Source organism: Myodes glareolus, chromosome 23, assembly GCF_982192425.1.
Source record: "Myodes glareolus chromosome 23, mMyoGla1.1, whole genome shotgun sequence".
NCBI lineage: Eukaryota > Metazoa > Chordata > Mammalia > Rodentia > Cricetidae > Myodes > Myodes glareolus.
The window spans coordinates 13,117,730-13,131,899 of NC_142048.1; the positions used below are offsets into that span (position 1 = coordinate 13,117,730).

The following is a 14,170-nucleotide window of genomic DNA, read 5'->3' on the forward strand; positions in this document are numbered from 1 at the left end:
CTAAATAAAATGAAATAAAAATTAGCACAGAATAATTACTTCATAAGTATTATTTTATTCCAATTCCTACAATATAACAGGACCAAATCTTAATATCAAATACATTTACTATTCACTAAAGTGCTGTTTTCTCAAAATGTGTTTTCCTTTTCTTTGATTACAAAAACACAAAAAAAATATTCTAACAAAAAAACCCAAATTACACAAAGATAGTACAGAGATTATCTCTTTGAAAAACTTAAAATCCCTAAATAACTAATAAAAGCAGAATATTTCTATTCATGAGAACCATTTTATAAATAAATCTTATGTACCATGCATGAAAACAAAACGTTATGAAATGTCAAATAAATTAACACATGCTTTTAACCAAAATACTTATGGTACTATATTAAGTAGAAAATATCTTGGATTGTTTATATTCCTTCTGATTGCCACAAATAAAACTATAAACAAAGACCAGGAAACTGGAAAATAATTACTATTTATGCAATAGACATTTAAGAAATGGTTTTGAAGCTTGAAATTCCTCATAAGCTTTCTCTCTAAAGGAAGGTGATGTATATTATATAGTAAGCTAATACCTTCTGCATTTTCATTTTCATAGTAAAAAGCAATATTCATCATCAAAGGCTCATCACTTAAATCAGAAAGGTGAAGTAAGTCCAAACGCCAAATTTCAAACATGTGCACATTACTTAGGAGGAAATACTCGCACCACTGTTTCTGGAAATCAAAAAAAAAAGATTATTGACAGCTTTTGTGTCCACAGCAATATGTAGAATTACTCCATACACATCTATAATCCAAATGAAAGGCAAATTCTCATAAGCAACTAAACCCACTTAGGTTGAATAAGGACTATACTTTGTTCGTTAAAAATTGAAGCATTACATAAAATAAAAACTGACTCGAAAATGAATTTAAACTGCACATAATCCCAGCACTTGGGAGGCTAAGGGCAGGAGGATGCCTACAGGAATAAGGCCAGTCTGTGATATACAGTCAGTTTCAGACCAATCAGGGTTACACAATGAGACTTTGTCTCAAAAATAAAAACAAAATCAAAGACAAACAAAAACTAACAACCTTTTATCATGAGCTAAGGAGATATCTATTTAATTACTATTGATTCTTTCCTCCAATTGTGATTCAAAATCTCAAAAACTACATATTTCTTGAGCTTTTGAACATGCTTCTGTTATTTACTTAAGTTTCTTTGTTTACTTTGGGTTGTCAATGTTGGACTGCTAAGGGTTCTAGAAAGAAAAACATTTCCCACCCACCAATGCAGATAGGTCTCCACTAACTTAAAGCTGCACGGTGATGTTCTATCGTAACACAGACAGAATGTCTGCACAAACAGCACTTACATCTGGGCACAGTAGACACGATAGACACACCATTCCTCAATGGTGTGGTTTACAAAGTTAAAGTGAGAGGCTCCCAAGTAAAGTTTCTTCATTCTCTCTGCCTTAGTAGTAAAACTTAATGCTTCCCAACATAAAGAGGAAAATGAAGCTACTGTTTTTGATCAGATAAAATTATCAGATATTTCCTAATAGGTCATCTTAAGATGCTATCAAATATTTAAAGTTTTTTTATAATGTCTTCTAACCTAAAGCACTTCCTTGTGTATTAAAAAATTCAAAAAAAATTTAAAAAAAATCTTCAGTATTAACAGTTGTACACAAAAGGTTTCCATTAAAGTCTGTATTATGCCTATTTGCATTCACACCAGCTCCCATTTTTGTTCCAGACTTCAACTTCATAAAGGTGAAAAAATAATTCATACAACTGAGAAATAAATTTATAACAAAAGCCAACCATTACTGCTGTCACATGTTTATTTTAATTGCGCATATCAGTAGGTTTAATATAATAACCTGAAAAGACCCAAATTAAAGTTTTTAAATGAAAATGGGATCCAGAAGTCTTCCTGACTTTGATTAATATCACAGAGACTGCTACTTCTGAAGGACTAATGAAACACCTAGGGGGTCTGTCCTCCTATGGGGTTTAGGATACAGAATTTTCTCTCGAGAACCTACATAGAACCACCTTCACCATGTCTAGTATTTATTACACAACAGAACTCTTTAAAAATTCTATTATAAAAGCTATGAATGTTCACCAGTGCAGATATTCAATACATCCTGATGCTCCTTTTTATGGCTATGGGTATGGTATGGGTGTGTGCAGGTGCACAGAGGCCAAAATTTACCTGGTAAATCCCACATTATGTGTGTGACAGGGTCTCTCACTGGCGTGGAGCTTGACCAAGGAGGCCAGATGTTCAAAAAGTATTTTTCCATCTACCTATCTTTGGAATTACAACTGAGCATCACTGCACCAGATTTGATTTCATACATAGTCTAAATTGGACATCAAAGTCTGCTTTTTAGGCTTCCAAGGCACGTGCTTCACCAGCTGAACCACCACTCTTTTGCCCTATTCCTAACCTAGAGTTCCTACCCCCAGGTCACATTATCCTGATATAGCAAATGTAATATGAGCTCTATCAAGTAAAATTAATAAAACTTAGTCACCATTTTAGCCACAGTCAAATCAATACACTTCATGAATTTCCTTCACTTCTCCCATGCTGGACTTTGAGACAGGGCATTTATGCAAATGCTATTTCTCATTGAGGAGGAAAGGCACACTCTCCATGCATCTGTGCTGCCTCCAGGTAGACTTAAGTCACTCCTCAGAATGCTACAGTAGAAGCATACTCAGAGTATAGTATAGGCACAAAAGTCTCTTCTTTAGTCTCTAACACCATCAACAGGAAGGTGGCTAAATGGTCCCCTAAACCCACAAATCCAGATTTGTATCTACACTGTGTGGTCTACATTGCAAGTCAAAATGCTTTTAAAAAAATGGAAGTGTCATTTGCCTACTTAAACCATTTAGTAGGCTCCCAGTGAACTTATGATGAACTGATCTACCCTGACCTACAGGATACTACCTGATTTGTCTCTCGGCCACTACATCAGCTTCATTACTAACCCTAGAGTTATCCGTCTGTCATACAATGAGTGGATCCCAGTCTCTTGGCCATGCTATTGTTAGGACAAACACACACAGTGCTTCTTCTCCCACAATCTGATTTCCATTTTGTGCACCCTGCTTCCCATCCTTCAAGACTTGGGTCATATAACTTCTTACGAGAAACCCTTACAAACTTGGCTAGATCTTTTAACTATGGTTTTACTCTAGTTCTTCCTTCACAGTAAGTCTTGACATTCAGTCTATGTCTTCACTATAAGAAGTAACTGTCTGGAAGACCTAGGGTGGAATGATGAAGGGTGTTCATCTCACTCCATCTCCAGATCATAAAAGCACATTCCGAATTTCTTTGGGAATAAGACACTTTTCTTGACTATTTATCTCAGGCACCTAAAAGAAAGTATACATGGATAATATATGTTTACAGGTACCTAAAAGAAAGTATACATGGATAATATATGTTTACACACACATATGTATATAATATTTATTTGTATAAATAAAAATATACTGCATATATATTAAGATGCAACAAGTCATTAAATATGATAGCATCCAATATCATAAAGAAAGTAAGAAAATACAAAAAGAAAAATATGTATCTGGATATTTTTCATATTATAAAGAATAGAAAAATCTGTTCGTTTAAAATGAAGAGAATGAACTGAACTGTTAACAGATTCTAGCACGAATTTTCACAAAAAACTCAGGAGAGATTTTGGCATTTTGTTCTCCTAAGAGAGAACAAATTTCTCCTAATTTCTGTATTCATGATCTGGAATGGGAAAAAATAATAAAACCTTGCATCCGTTTTCTCAACTGTTTCTCAACTCAGAAGGGGCTGGTCATCAGAAACTTCCTCATTAATGACACAAATCCTGACACTGACAAAAATTTTAAGAAGGAAAATGTAAAAAGCTCCTCCTTGGGTTGGATGCATGCCATGATGGTTGTTATTAAAACAATCCTATTACATAATACGATTGTTGAAACTAGTCAAGTAACTGATTTAAGCAAGTCGATCTTTGAAGACTCCAAAATCTAACAGCACCCTGTATAAATCTGTTTTGAAGGTTAACGGGCCTTTTAATGTATCCTGTAGTTAAAACAAAAGTATAAGTAAAAGGAGAGTATATTTACCATTTTAAAGACAGTCTTGAGGGCCTCAATCCAACCAGAAGTGATGAATCTTGAACAGGCTCTCTGGGAAAGAGGTAGATGAAGTTGAAAAACCACACTGAGGCAATGAAGCTTACAGAAGTCTTCCACGTCCTTCAGGGTTAAACAACTATCTTGTTCCTGTAGAAAGTAAAGAACGTGAGTAGAGAGCAGCAGGCTGGGAGACTACACACTCAAATTGTGGAAGCCCAAACTTTGTAGCTAAGCTCTCTAGGTGAGAATTCCACATTTACAGTTTCTCCATTTCTGAGACAGTACTTACCCAGAAACTAGGCTGTGTTTAAACACATTTGAGATAGAAAAGAAAGGAAGTGTCTGGCTTTGCAGAAGCTGGTGTAAGGCATGGCTCAGTATTTTCAGGGACTCCAGGTTTAACCTAATAAACCAGGTGATGAACAGGGTTTCCAGGGGTCCTTGGGTGGGTGGAGCTACCGGCTATGTTCTCTCTTGTGTCTTAATAACCTACTCTGAAGGCAATATTGTGAACGGCCTCCATGAGAACAACAGGGTGACCATGTAGCTAAAGGCTGTAACTGCAGGATGAGAACAGAGGTAAATAAGTAGACATGCTTAGCATCATGGGACAGGGACACTATGGCTATTGGAAAACACCTTGGCTGAAAGTCTGTGCTCTAATAGTGGAATAGAAATAACAATGCTTTCCTGAGCATTTCGTGAACTTTGCACAGAAAAAGCCCAAAGCACAGTAGCATAGCAGGTTGTTTCTTCCTTTGCCTGTCTTCAGGTGACGAGGCTACATATGTCCTATGTGAATCACCAGTAGATAACGCTAAGTCATGGAACAACGCATTCCTTTATGACATGAATTGCAGGGATTCTCCTATTTCTGCTGTTCATACAAACAAGAGAGAACCCATTGCCACGTGGGGAAATGGTTGGTGAAAGCAATAAAATAGGAAATCACAAGTGCATCCCAGTGCAGCAACCGCACCTGCTTGCCTTCGCACGTCTGCTGGGAGGCTTTCTTCTCTCTGCTGTCTAAGAAGCAGTGGTACATTTCCAAGAAGAGGGAGCATGAAGTGACGCAAAGGGCTCGCCGGATGTCAGAGCCTTCTGGCCAGAGTTGCTTGAGCAGAGACATCGTCTCACAAGCCTGTCACCACAGAGAATAATAACACGTCATGTATTTATTCATAAATGATTATATAGTAAGTAAGAAATGGATTGATACAAACATATGGAAACTGTAGCTATTTCCACTAAAAACATTATGGACACAAATATTGAGTGGTAAAATCATTTCAAAAAATTTTGAGAGAAATCTTAACAAATGCATGCATAAGAAGTGGTAAATCAACAAGGAAATTCATGACTTAAAATGCTAATTCTCTCGTGAAATGCAAATATGAGAAAATGAAAAAATGTTTATATTCTTCAGTAATATAAAAATTGCATTTTTTCATTGATGTTATCAACATGCTTTTTTTAATCTTTTACTACTTTAGTAACAGACAGCACCAGAAATCATGGGGTGTCAGTTTTAATACTCTGCTAATGAAGGTACAAATGGGTAAAGGCATATGGCAATGCATTTGTCATTCAGTCTATTGATATTTTTCATTCAAGTCCTAGAAATCTAGCCTAAAAATACAATCCAATATTTGCCCAAAGATGTGTGCACCAAAGCGTTTATCATAGAATTATTTGGAAAACAAAATCATCAAACAATTTAAATGCTCAGCATTCAAGAAATACCATATATTCATAAAATAATACTTGTAACTTCAATTCCCTATCTTGTATTTTTTAAAATACATGCATATATAATTTTCTGATTAATATACATTATTTGAAGCAACATACATCATGACAATCAACTTTCTGAAAGTATGGATTGCTTTTATAGTTATTTTGCACAAAATCTCCTCTTCTGCATCAGTTAAAAAAGAAAATAGTAGTACTGGGAACAACAGTGATGAAATGTGTAAGGGGGAAATAATGTATTCCATCTGGAGCATTTGTCAAGTTCCCTACCACATGTGTGATGCCTCAGGACCGGTAGGGACCAAAGAGATATTCTATTATGAATATTATGAGAAATACCAAGGATTGATATTATTAAAGAGTGATTAGAGCCATCATAACAAATACTGAATCTGCCATAGATATGTAAATGCTATTTTTAATAGTAATCTTTAAACTGAAAATTTAACTTTCTGTTTCTTAAAATTATTCATTTCACTTTAATGTATGAGTGTATTTGCTGCACATATGATAGTTCCTCATATATGCTTGGTGCTCACAGATGTCACTGAAGGGCATGGGAATCCCTGTAACTGGAGTTATGGATGGTGGTTAAAACCATCACTTAAAAATTACAATAAAATCACTAAATATGATCATCTGAGAAATATATTGAAATTACTGTCTCTATATCAAAATCTTTGTCATGTAATAAAAGCAGTATTTAGAGAAAACAGATAACACTAAACGATGTTTAATACCAAAAGTAAGAAAATAGATCAATTAAATGCTCTGCTAAAAAAAGTAGATAAAAAAACCAAGAAAACTAAAAAAGTTAAAAGATGAAATAAAAGCCTAAGAAAGTAAAATTTTATATATCTAGTCAATATTTCCAAACTCAATCTTAAATTAGAGAAACATTATTAAACAAATAATAGAAATCACAGATGAATGTAACAAAAATAAAAGCAGGAGTAACACTGAGACAGAAACACACTTCAAAGGTTTCTAAAGTTCTACTTAGAAGTTTTATGGAAACAAACTAGAAAAGTGAAATTGCTACTTTCCCAGAACAACTTGGAGATTGGAGTCTAGTAGTATTAGTAGGCCTAAGTACACCAATATCCATGACACAGGTAAAGCAACTAAGAAACCATCCTGACAGATGTGCCAAGTTTCAGACAGAAAACTTTACAAAATTATCAAAGATTGGATAATTCCTCTGGTTTAGATTGGATGTCAGAATACTCAAAAGAAAGTCTGAACATTCTTTTCTGTGAAGCACATAAAATGCTACAAATAAATGTAAGACAGTAAAATGACTGAAATTACACTGAGGTATCACTGATGCCAAGCAAGGCAAAGCTTCAACAGGAAATAGAGCAAAAATAACCCAAGACCATATTAACAAAACCCTACACCATGATGAAGTATATGGATACCAGGAATGAAATATTAAAAAATGTGTAAATGCATCATGAAATAATACAACTAAGGGCAAAACAGCAGTACTGTGGTATAGTTACATGACTGTATTCATGATCTAAACAATAGGAGAAGCTCAGGGTCATCATCATTACATGAGAGTCTAAACACATCTTTATTTTAGTCCTACTTAACAAGAGGAAATAGAGACATTTCTTTTCAAACCAGAAATAGGGGAAAGTTGTCTAGTATCTCTCCCACTCTCCACTGCTACAAGAGACCTGTTACTATATCCATTAGACTAGAGAAATAATAGAAATTTGCTGGTCTAAAACAAAGTAAAACCTTAGAAGTGATACACAGGATTATACTGGGATCTACACACACACACACACACACACACACACACACACACACACACACACACACATTTACTTTTATAAAAATAAAATTCAATTACCTTTTCCACCATATTATTGAATTTTACATCTCCAAATAGAGTTGTTAAATCCAGGTCTCTATATTTTTCTAACTGTTGAATCAGGGTTTTATAATCAATCATAATGTCCCTCTCAAACTGAAAAACAAAATATGATAAATTTTCAAAAATACATCATTGTTTTTCATCTACAGAATTCAGAAATTTAAGAAATAGTCGTATAACAATGCAGTCCTCATTTAAAATCTACCCTGCTGTGATTGAGGATGGTTAGCAAGGCTTGGAAACCCTTCCAGGTTATCTCGTCGGGAATATATCACCTGATTTTAGTAGTTCCACAAAGATACAAATGATATAAATTCAGTGTGTTTCGCTATGACACTTTTCAACCAAGCACCTAAGAAGAGATTAAAATCCTCTTCCCCTGGGCACATACGGTACTGGAAACAGTCATTGCCAACAGTTTCAATGGCATTTCCACTAATCTACAAATGGAGTCATAAGCTATGTTTCATTGTATTTTAAATTTTAAGTACTCCTCAAATCAGTTCATGTAAAAACGTTTCTTTAAGGTGAATTTCAGTAAATCGGGGCATAAATTATTTTATAAACGAAATTCTGCATTAAAATGTGTACTACTCATTGCTGGTGTTTTTGAACAGCTTACAGATTTAAGCATCCATTTCATCATCTTTAAAAATAGATGATTCTTGGGTGGGGGTGTTAGATAAGGTTTCTCTGTAGCTTTGGAGCCTATCCTGAAACTTCCTCTTGTAGACCAGGATGGCCTCAAACTCACAGAGATCCACCTGCCTCTGACCCCCGAATACTGGGTTTAAAGGCATGCACCACCACCGACAGTCTATAGACCATTCTTCAGCATGCCTCATGGAACTTTTCTGAATGCTAAATATAAATAATTTATAAGTGTTAAGAACTATTATACAACAAGAAATAACTAGCAAATTGCTATATGTTAACACTACTCATTATCACATAATATTCTGTTAAATCTATAATAGTTTCTATATTATGGATAAAGTCAATATTGAATCAAGATAGCTATTTTTTAAGATTTATTTCATTTTTAGTTTTGTGTGTATGTATATGTATCTCTGTCTCTCTGTATGTATGCATGCATATATGTTGGTATGTAGGTATATGCATGTAAGTGTAGTATACACAGAGGCCAGAGGTGTCCAATCCCTTTGGAGCTGGAGTTATAGAGTTATGAACTACACGACATGGGTACAAAACTAGCAAGCATTCTTAACCACTGAGCCTTATTTTCTGAATTAATTTAGAAATGCTTATAAAATTTTTAAACATTGTTTTTAGATATATATTACCTGCTTGAAAAACAGTTGCTTTGAATATGCTTAACCACTGAGCCTTATTTTCTGAATTAATTTAGAAATGCTTATAAAATTTTTGAACATTGTTTTTAGATATATATTACCTGCTTGAAAAACAGTTGCTTTGAATATGAGCTTTGCATAAAATATGCATAAAGACGGATGATGTCAGATGTTTGCCCTGAGAAGAGCACGATATTGACCTTTGCTGCCCAAGATTGAATGACTAGAAAGTTGAAAAGGTGTGTCTGCTGGTCGTTCAGGCCTTCATCGGCAAGAATCAGGAAATATGGGCATCTCTGACCCAGGGAAATATTCCACTCCTCTGACAAGCATCCAGAAAATTCAGTCCAAACATCAATGTCTGTATTCTTCTGAAGGTGCATAATTAAAGCAGTTCTCAGTGTAAGAAGTCCAGGGACACTGAAGTATGCATATTCAGCATCCTGTGAGGAGGAGACAAAGGACAGTATTTGACAAGTGTTTTGATAGTTCAGGCAGTTAACATATATCATTAAGGTCATTGAAGGAACATGGTACAGAAGGGTTGGGTTTTTTTTTTCATGTCCTTTAGTCAGTTAATTGACCCTGGAATTTTTCTATATCATAAATATATGCTATAAGTCACATTTTTAACATAAGAGTAAGCAAGCCCATAGTACCCAGAGTTCATTACTCTTTGTCTTCCAGTCATTTAATCATTCCCCTGTCCAACCTCACCTCAAGAAGACAACAGACAAAACTAACTATTAAATTAATAATTTAAATTATAAATTTTTTTGGAATAGGGAGCTGAAGAGGAACATGTTATTCTAAAAAATAATTCTAGATGCAGTGACTTCTTAAGCAACAAGGGTTTTTCTTAGTAGATTAAAATCTGTGAAAACAACTGTAAGCGTAGAACAGAACCCTGGTTCCTTGAACAAAATGGTGCTGGTCAGCAATGCTCAGAAATATACAGTATCGTGAGCTGTATATTGAACATCCACATGAGAATCCTTGAGTACAGCATTAGCTGCCCTGAATATAGGAAAAGGAGGATATGGTAGCAGTAGATATACCTGTAATTGAAGTTAACTAAATTTCATTAATTAAACCCAATATGATATTACCTCATCATTATTCATAACAGAGCACACAACAGCAAAAGAGGGTTATTGAGTTCACGTGGGCTCAGATACACCTAACAATATATTCAAATAAGTTGCCTGCTGAGTTTTGAAGGCAAAGTAGTTCTCAGAGTTGGAGAAGTAGAATTGAGGTCAGTGGGGCCACTGTTCGGAAGTTCACCAACTCTTGTGACTCTGTCCTCAAAAGTTTCCCATCACTACACGTTACTAAACAATCTAATTGTGCTCGTTCTAGAAAACTGCAATGCTAGGTAATTGTTTTGCTTTCCTCTTCCCTTTAAATTGTTTGACTTTTTCTTTGTTTTGTTTATTTTTGTCCTGGAGGTTGAGCCCACAGCCTTGCACACACTAGGCAAGTCTTCTACCACTAAGTTGCACTTCTAAATTTTTTTCTTTAAAGGTCTTTCCAGGTTGGCTAAACTACTCATCCATACTTTTGAAAATGTATTTTTCTCTGCACTCACCAGTGAAAACATTTATAAAATCTCATAAAAACAATTTTAGTTATAGCAAGGAGTAGTAGTGCACACCTGAAATCCTTTCACTTGGGAAGCAGAAGCAAGGGCATCATGAGTTCAAGGCCAGCTACAGGGACAAAATTTTTTGTCTCTAACTAATCATTTAAATGAATTCTGGTTTCAGTCTTCCGAGGGTACAAAGCTCAAGTGGTCTGTGTTACCTTGAAGAAAACTATGGCAAAATGTCCTCCTTTACTAATGACATCCAGCAGGTAGTGCTCAACCAGGTAGAAGAAGTGGAGACTCTGCCCTGGCTTAAGTGACTTCTCACACACACACGTGACAAGTAATGAGTCTCCGTCAATCAGGAAAAACTCAGATTCAACAAAATCATTGAATAAACTGGAATAGCTAAAAAAGAAAAGTTTTAGAACAAAACTCATATGGATAACATAATACCACCAATCTGTACAGTTATTATTATTTCATTGACATTAACAACCTAAATTCCTGAATACATATTTGCATATAATTACATATACTTCTATCATGAATGCAATGTAAATTCTCTCTCTCTCTCTCTCTCTCTCTCTCTCTCTCTCTCCCTCTCTCTCTCCCTCCCTCTCTCTCTCTCTCTCTCTCTCTCTCTCTCTCTCTCTCTCTGTGTGTGTGTGTGTGTGACGGGTGCACATCAACATTACCATATAAAGTCAAATAACTCTAGGGGAAAGGGGAATATTACACATGATTTCAAAACTCTTGATTACAACAAAAATACTTACTGAGCCTTTGGCATTTTTTTCAGGATTACTTGTGACATTTTCTCTAAAATTCCTGTGTAATGTTCTTCTAAAAAGGGAAATAAGAGGAATTTTTTTCAGTCAGTGTTTTTAAGGGAGCTCACAATTATTATTTGAGAAATAAGAAATAGTAATGTAGCTATTTTAACTGTTTAATATGAGAAACATATATTTTATAATGCTGTAAATAATATTTTGAATTTCAAATTACCCATTTTTGCTGCTGTCTGTGTCTCCAACCTTAATTGCGAATATTAATCATGCAAATATCCTTTACTCGGTCTCCTCTAAATGGTAATTAATAATGAGATGGCAAATCTGCAAAGAAAGAGAAAAATTGATCAAATTTTCTGTCAGTAGAAATGTGCTGAATAACTATCTTTCCAACAAAACACTGAGTAGCAGGGGCACATCATTTGTCAACAAACTCAATATGCGTAGAGAGGAGTAGAGTAGTGGGCTGTCAAGAGACTGAAGATTCTAATTCAGGGATGACAGATGTTTGCACTGTAAAAGTGCTTGTTATAAAAACACAAGGAACCGAGTTCAGATCTTCACCTCCCATGTAAAAACCCAGATCTGGCTGCATATTTCTTCAATTAGCATTAGGGAATGGAGGCAGGCAGCCACCAGGAGCCCACTGATTAGTGAGTCTAGGCAAAATAGCAGGCTCCTAGTTTAGCGGTAGATCCTGTCTCAAGAAAATAAAAAAGAAGACTAACAGCAGAAAACACTCAATAGCCTGCTTGGTCCTCCAAATGAATGTACGATGGCACATAGATGCACTCCTGAAAATCCATTCATCACACATGCAATCACACACACACACAAATTGCAATTCATGCTGCACAGTAGATTATTAGGCCATTCTCTGAGGACAGAATCTTGAAATAAAACCACAAGTCAAGCAAAGGTCATGAACTCATGTGTGTTTCCCCCTAAATTTGACTGGTTTTGCAACTTACTGTAGGCCATGTAATGTAGATTATTAAATATGGAAGGCTAGAAGTCAAACACAAGATCTCAACCATATCGGAATAGTTATGTCATTTGCTTACTAATTATAAAAAGTAGTCACTGGATCAAAAACCTTGCTTGGACACAGAAAGAGAGCAGTATCATGAATGTGATGTGAATGGAACTAAATACTAATTCTAAGGATTACTAATAATTAATTATAGGAAAGAGGAGACTGCAAAGATTACTAGAAAGAAATATTTCAGAAGCAAAGTCAAATGCTCAGATATCTGTTGTAGAGTATGCCTAAGTCTATTAATAGGAGATTGTATTATACTGATAGATAGAAGATAGACAGAGAGCTACATAAATACACAGATATACAGAAGAGAGAGAGATGGACGATTGAGTCAGAAGACAGAGATTTCTATTCCATAATATAAAAACAGGAACACATGGTAGTGAGCCAAACACTGACACCACATATTAAAATGCTGAGAACTTGTGTCTGGGAAAATGATTAAATCTGAAGAAAGAAGGGATGGCTGTGGCCCAGGATCCGTAAGCATCACTTGGTCAGAGGTGTAAGCATGGGCTCTTAACTCACTCAGTTACTGGATGTTTGCAGAGCCTTGTGGAGCATCACTCAGCACTGCAGCCATAGCTGCCCACAGTGCACTCAAGTGTATCCAAAGCAGGTCCTCGCTCCCTCATAGGGATCCTGAGGAAACCAAGCCAAACATGTTGGCATGGCGTATTAGTGTGTCAACAGTAGCAGAAAAACTTCTCTGATAGCTTTAAGAACTAGAAGACAGGGGATAAAAGTTTGAAAGAAAGTGAAAAGTCTCTCTCTCTCTTTTTTTTTTCACAAGAAGAAATATTACAAACTATCTAGACTTGTGGTCTTATGAAAAGGATTGATATCAATTCCTGTGAAAACTTGCTACTCTTCTCCCGCCAAGGTCAAAGTGGTTAAAAATTTTGATTCTGACAATCCCTGTACTCCGGTTCTTGCCTTTGGACAATTTTCCCTGAAGACATTGCTGATTGAGAATCTGATAGTTTCATTCCCACTGTCCCTGATACTGTGATGACATCAGCCCTGATCTGTCTGACCGAATACCACTTTGGGGGTAGGAGGAAGATTCTGACAAATGAGAAGTCATTACCAACAAAATCCCTTTTCTGTTTTTCAAATGTTATGAACTAAAAAGTGTAGATGACTTTTGTTATCCACCAGGACTGAGATCCCAAGTTTAATTCTGTCTGTCCTAAGATTCTTCACACAGGGGCGGACATCTATTGAAAGTCAACAGACAGCTATTTCAAAGATTGAAAAGAAGAATACAAAATAAACCACTAAGGTGAAGCATTTTGTAAACACTAATTTGGAAAAGAAATACGTACTAGACTATACTTGCTTGTTTGTTGTTTGTTTATATGCAGTTATTATTTATTTATTTATATGTGGTGATGACCAACACTGTGAATGACAAAAGACTTAGACCACCCATTAGGGTTGTGCAGGAAGCTTAGTAACTGAAAAAGCAATACAGTTGTCTTTTCCTAGAATCAAACTAAGATAGTTGTCTAGATAGTTGCATTTAAAAGATTTTCTAATTTTTATTGAGTTTTAGTTCTTTATTTTGAGTATGTGCACATATGTTTACAGACAAATGTGGAGGACAGAGGAAAATGTCTGGAGTCAGCT

The 14,170-nt window shown here is 35.4% G+C and overlaps 1 protein-coding gene across 7 annotated transcripts in view; it reads right to left on the reverse strand.

Moving 5' to 3' along the window:
• The window catches only part of LOC125413989 (putative ATP-dependent RNA helicase DDX60), a 337,410-nt gene that overhangs the window by 202,694 nt on the left and 120,546 nt on the right, over positions 1–14,170 (reverse strand). For 6 of the 7 annotated variants that reach the window (XR_015736168.1, XR_015736167.1, XM_087900928.1 and 3 more), the window contains exons 2-9: positions 11,714–11,820; positions 11,485–11,551; positions 10,924–11,113; positions 9,219–9,560; positions 7,781–7,897; positions 5,144–5,305; positions 4,153–4,311; positions 585–726 (exon numbers count right to left, since the gene is read on the reverse strand). Coding sequence is in view for 5 of the 7 variants with exons in the window: in XM_087900928.1 (XP_087757054.1) it covers positions 585–726; positions 4,153–4,311; positions 5,144–5,305; positions 7,781–7,897; positions 9,219–9,560; positions 10,924–11,113; positions 11,485–11,551; positions 11,714–11,717 (1,183 nt within the window). In the remaining 2 variants the exon portion in view is untranslated. The remainder of the gene's footprint in view (positions 1–584; positions 727–4,152; positions 4,312–5,143; positions 5,306–7,780; positions 7,898–9,218; positions 9,561–10,923; positions 11,114–11,484; positions 11,552–11,713; positions 11,821–14,170) is intronic. The other variant, XM_087900931.1, reaches the window with a different exon arrangement.